This window comes from Girardinichthys multiradiatus, chromosome 3, assembly GCF_021462225.1.
Source record: "Girardinichthys multiradiatus isolate DD_20200921_A chromosome 3, DD_fGirMul_XY1, whole genome shotgun sequence".
NCBI classification, from domain to species: domain Eukaryota; kingdom Metazoa; phylum Chordata; class Actinopteri; order Cyprinodontiformes; family Goodeidae; genus Girardinichthys; species Girardinichthys multiradiatus.
In genome coordinates, this window is record NC_061796.1 from 29,264,905 (window position 1) to 29,269,492 (window position 4,588).

General features: G+C 40.4%; 1 protein-coding gene across 3 annotated transcripts in view; it reads left to right on the forward strand.

Annotated features, from left to right (window-relative positions):
• pklr (pyruvate kinase L/R) overlaps positions 1–3,358 on the forward strand; it is a 32,711-nt gene extending 29,353 nt beyond the window's left edge. For all 3 annotated transcript variants that reach the window (XM_047360832.1, XM_047360830.1, XM_047360831.1), the window contains exons 11-12: positions 2,950–3,064; positions 3,163–3,358. In XM_047360832.1, coding sequence (XP_047216788.1) covers positions 2,950–3,064; positions 3,163–3,269 — 222 coding nt within the window. In that variant the 3' untranslated portion in view covers positions 3,270–3,358. The remainder of the gene's footprint in view (positions 1–2,949; positions 3,065–3,162) is intronic.
• The last annotated feature ends 1,230 nt before the right edge of the window (positions 3,359–4,588 follow it).

Genomic DNA, 4,588 nt, shown 5'->3' on the forward strand with positions numbered 1-4,588 from the left:
GAGAAAAGTCAAGCCATGCTTGTACCTTAATTACCCCCGTTCATGAATGAATACTGGATACACAAACAGCAATTCATTGGTACTTAACTTAGTGCATATGATTGCGTGATTGTATGACACTCTTGGATCCAGTTTGAAGAGTTATGTCTGTTTGCCAGCAAAGAGACATTAGCGCGCTGTGTCCCTCTGTCCAGTTCCTCTGGGGACCTGTGTGGAAGAGGCAGGATGTATCAAAAGCGGCGATTTTATTTGGACAGTGACGTCACATGAAGTCCGCTGTTACCCCTTTTCCTGGCTGTGCTGGAAGTAGGTTAATGGAATTTATTTTGAAAGTTCCAGAAAAGTTTGTACTGGCCTTTCATTTTGTACCCATGGCTGGGGTCCCAACACAGGGTTTCTTCAGCTTCCAGTGACCTTTTTCTCACAGTTCTTTTTATTACAGGTTGCCTCTGAACAAGGGGCTTATATTTCGAGCAGAGAAAAACAAGGTTGTGATCTGATTTCTTAGCAACAATTGAGCTGATGACATCACATGCAGTGTTGGCAACAGCTAAAGGTGGAATGTACACCGTTGCCAAAATAACACTGGTGAACTCTCTGGGTAAATAATATGGACGATAACGTACTGCTAACAGTTATATCTGGACTGCAGAGATGACACTTCACAGTAACATGTCCTGGATTACACCATCTGTTGTTCACAAGTACTGCCAGTCCACCTCCTTTGCGTTTGCCGCTCCTCTTTAAATCTTTGTCTGTTCCTATGGTCAGGAAGCCTGACACAGAGACGCTGGAGTCAGGGATATGATCCTGCAGCCACGTCTCAGCGAAACACATAATACTGCATTCCCGATACTCTGACTGGGTCCTTTGTAGGGATTGAAGTTCATCCAACATGTTTCCAAACGATTTCACATTGCCCATCAGAATCGATCGAAGAGATGGTTTGAACTTCCTCCTTCTCTTTCGACTCTTTGCTCCTGCTTCGCATCCACGGCACCTCCTTTTAAATTCTTTAGCGATTTGGGGCTGTAGTTGAAGTATTATTTTAGCTTTTGAGATATTAATTAGCTGCTCCCAGTTGTAAAAAACAACCCTGTTTCCATGGTGACGTTATATAACAAATAACTAAAAGAAAAACCCATCAGCAAAAATCCTTCCAGCTTCAAAGCATCCGATGCCAGAGAGGATAATCGTCCAAAAAAAATCTATCACAAGAGGAATTTGTGTTGTTAAAAAGAAATAATCAGAATGAAAAGTAACAGAGCCACTCCAACCTGCTGCCACCTTGAGTGGCGCAATTCTAGAAATGTTATGAATTATAAAATCATGTTATAGATTTTAAGTAAAAACAAAGTCTTTTGAGATTTAGTTCACTGGATACATCACTGTCCTGCAGAGCCTTGCACTGTGAGCACTCCTCATTGTGAAGTTGAAGGCAGTGATGCACGGTTTTTAATTTTTGATGCAAATCTGAAAATGAAAAACATGAAAATGGTGGTGTGCATTGCTCTTCAGCACCCTTTACTATAATACCCCTAGATACAATCCAGCGTAACCAGCTGCCTTCTGATGTTACCTAATTAGAAAACAGAGAGTAATTTACTGTCTGCATAAATCAGCTGTTTTGTCAAGACCTCAGGGGTTAGTTTGACAACATTAGAAAAGAAACAGCATCATGAAGACCACAAAAAAGCAGATCTCTGCTCAATTCATCATCTAAAAATGGAAAGATTGTGGCACAAGTGCAGACCTACCAAGACATGGCTGTACCCTTAAACTTAGAAAGAGCAATAATCAGAGAAGCAGCCAACAGAGCCAAAATAACTGTGGAGGAGCTGCAGAGATCCAAAGCTCAGGTGAGAAAATCTGTTAACACGACAACTGTTGGCCATGCACTTCCAAAATCTGGTCAGCGTGAGTGAGTGCCAAGAAGGTATTGTCAGACGAAAGCCATAATAAGTATTGTTTGCAGTTTGCCACATGCCATGCAAGGGACAAAAAACATTTGGAGAGAACGGTGCTCTGGTCAGAATTTAACTCTTTTGCTTTCATGCGAAGTCTAATGTGTGGTGAAAAACTAATGCACATCACCTAGAACACACAGTTTCCACTGCAAAACACAGTGGTGGCAGCATCATGTTTAGGGGATGTTAATCCTCAGTAGGAACAATGTTTAGAGGTTTATTTATTGTGATTTTATGTCCCAGACCAATATAGAGGAGTTTATGTTGGAAGGTTAATGATACAGTGTTTTAAACATTTATGAAAGAGTAAAATGCAAAACGCTAAGTGTGTGGAAAGACGCACACTACACATTACCCCTAAATAGCCATTTAAAATGGTGGCATCATGCTGTTGGGATGCCTTTCTTTAACATGGACAGGGAAGCTGCTCGGCTCTGAGGGGAAGAAAGATGGCGCTAAATAGAGGGAAACCACGGAAGAAAACCTGTTAGAGCCTGCAGAAGACTTGAGATTGTGCAGGAGTTTCACCGTCCAGCAGCAGAACAACCTTAGACATACAGCCAGAGCTACAATGGGATGCTTTAGAATAACTCTGTCAAAGTCCAAGACTAAATTAAGTGAGAATCTGTGGCTAGACTTGAAAACAGCTGTTCAAAGACAAAGAAGAATGGACACAAATTTCCTTCTCTATTCGTTGGAAACACCTCTAAACATTTGGCACATTGTTTGCATGCCACACGTTTAAGATTTCCATTTATAAAAATAACTGCACTCATGGAAAATATATATGCATATTATACAGTTTACAGTTATGTGATACTTTGTATTGATCTGTTTTAAAAAATACCAATAAAATACATTGAAGTTTTTGTTTTGAAAAAGTTCAACAGGTGCGAAGACTTTTCAAAGTCACTGTAAATCTAACCACTGCAAGTGAAAAGAAATCAAAGTAGAACAACAATGTATATTTTACCTTCTTCAGGTGGCCCGTCAGTCCCAGCTATTAAGAGGTGTGTTTCCTGCTCTTTTCCACCCTCTTCCTGCCCCTGTCTGGGCAGATGATGTTGACAACAGGGTCAGCTTTGGCATGGAGATAGGTCAGTGTGTGTGTGTGTGTGTTTGTTTGTGTGCTTCCACGACCCCCACCGAGATTAAATCAGTTTTCTCACACAGTCTTCTCTGTGCACCAATGCAGGGAAAGCAAGAGGATTCTTCAAGTCGGGAGACATGGTGATTGTGGTGACAGGCTGGATCCCAGGGTCTGGTCACACCAACATCATGAGGGCAGTGAGCGTCCAGTAACAACGCCTCCTTGCTGGACTCTAAACCTCACCCCCATTCTGCCTTGGGAAGGATTTATGGGCTCATTCAAATAAAACTTTAAGCTTGAACTCCAACTGTCTCTAACTCTGCACTGAGCCCAACATTAAAATTAAATGTTGTCTGTGTGTCAGTCCATGTAACACATTAGTACTCCTAATAAAGGTTGAAGATAAGACGTTTATTCCCCTCAAAAATTCTGGTCAAACATAATTTTCTTAACACTTATAAGCAGCTATGTGAGACGATATTTAGGGAATGTCCCTCTCATCCATGGAGATGATCTTCCTCTCCTCTAATAATCCAGTTTGTGGCATCCTTGCTTTTCTTCTACAGATGTCCTCCTCCTCTTTCATTAGTGTGTTTTCATATCTAACATCCATTGAATCCTCCTCTGTTGTTAATTTAATCCTCCACCAGGAAATAAGCCAAATCACCCTCCCTGCTCTCATCTATACTCCTGAAAGATTTTTGCATCTCTCTCACTTCTGCAAGTACAACATTTGCATATAAAATATAAGAAAAAAAAACAATAACGAAACATACAAAAGATTCTACTATGTGCAAAACCCCAAAGCAAAGACTATAACACAAAAACAGAGAGGAACTGGAATCAGGAAAACAACTGAACACAAAATGACCAAATGTGAGAATCTGATGAAAAATGAAACCATTTTTGAGACATGTCCTGAGGTCTGACTTACCAAAATTGTAACGTTTGGCCATTACGTTTGGAAGAAAATGGGGGAAGCTTGCAAGCCAGAGAACATAAGCCTTACTGTGAAGTATGGGGATGGGAGTATCATAATGTGTTAGGGTTTTTTTCTGCAAAAGAGACTGGTACACTTCTGAAAAGAAAGAACATTATGTGGAAATACTGAAGCAATATCTCAAGACATCAGCCAGGGATCTAAAACCAGGGTGCAAATGAGTTTTCCAGATGGACAATGACTAAAAATAGCAGCAAAGGCGTTATAAAACTGTTACACACGTTTTGTCAGGCGGAATGGGCCAAACTTTGAGCAAACTATAGTGAGAAGCTTTTGGAAAGAAAATCTAAATGTTTGTCCAAAGTCATAACGTTTATAAGGCATTTTACCATATACTTAAGTAAAATAAATGTTTGTTATTCTAACTAAACAGGAAACATTTATTCTGATTAAGACAGAAAAAATTGTCTTTTTTACAGTGTAGATATTTGATTCCACCTGTAGGAGCTATAACCTCTCCTTACCCGGAAGGAGGCTCTTCCGTTTTTCCAGCTATAAGTTTCATCATCGCTCTCTGCAGCCTCTCCCCGT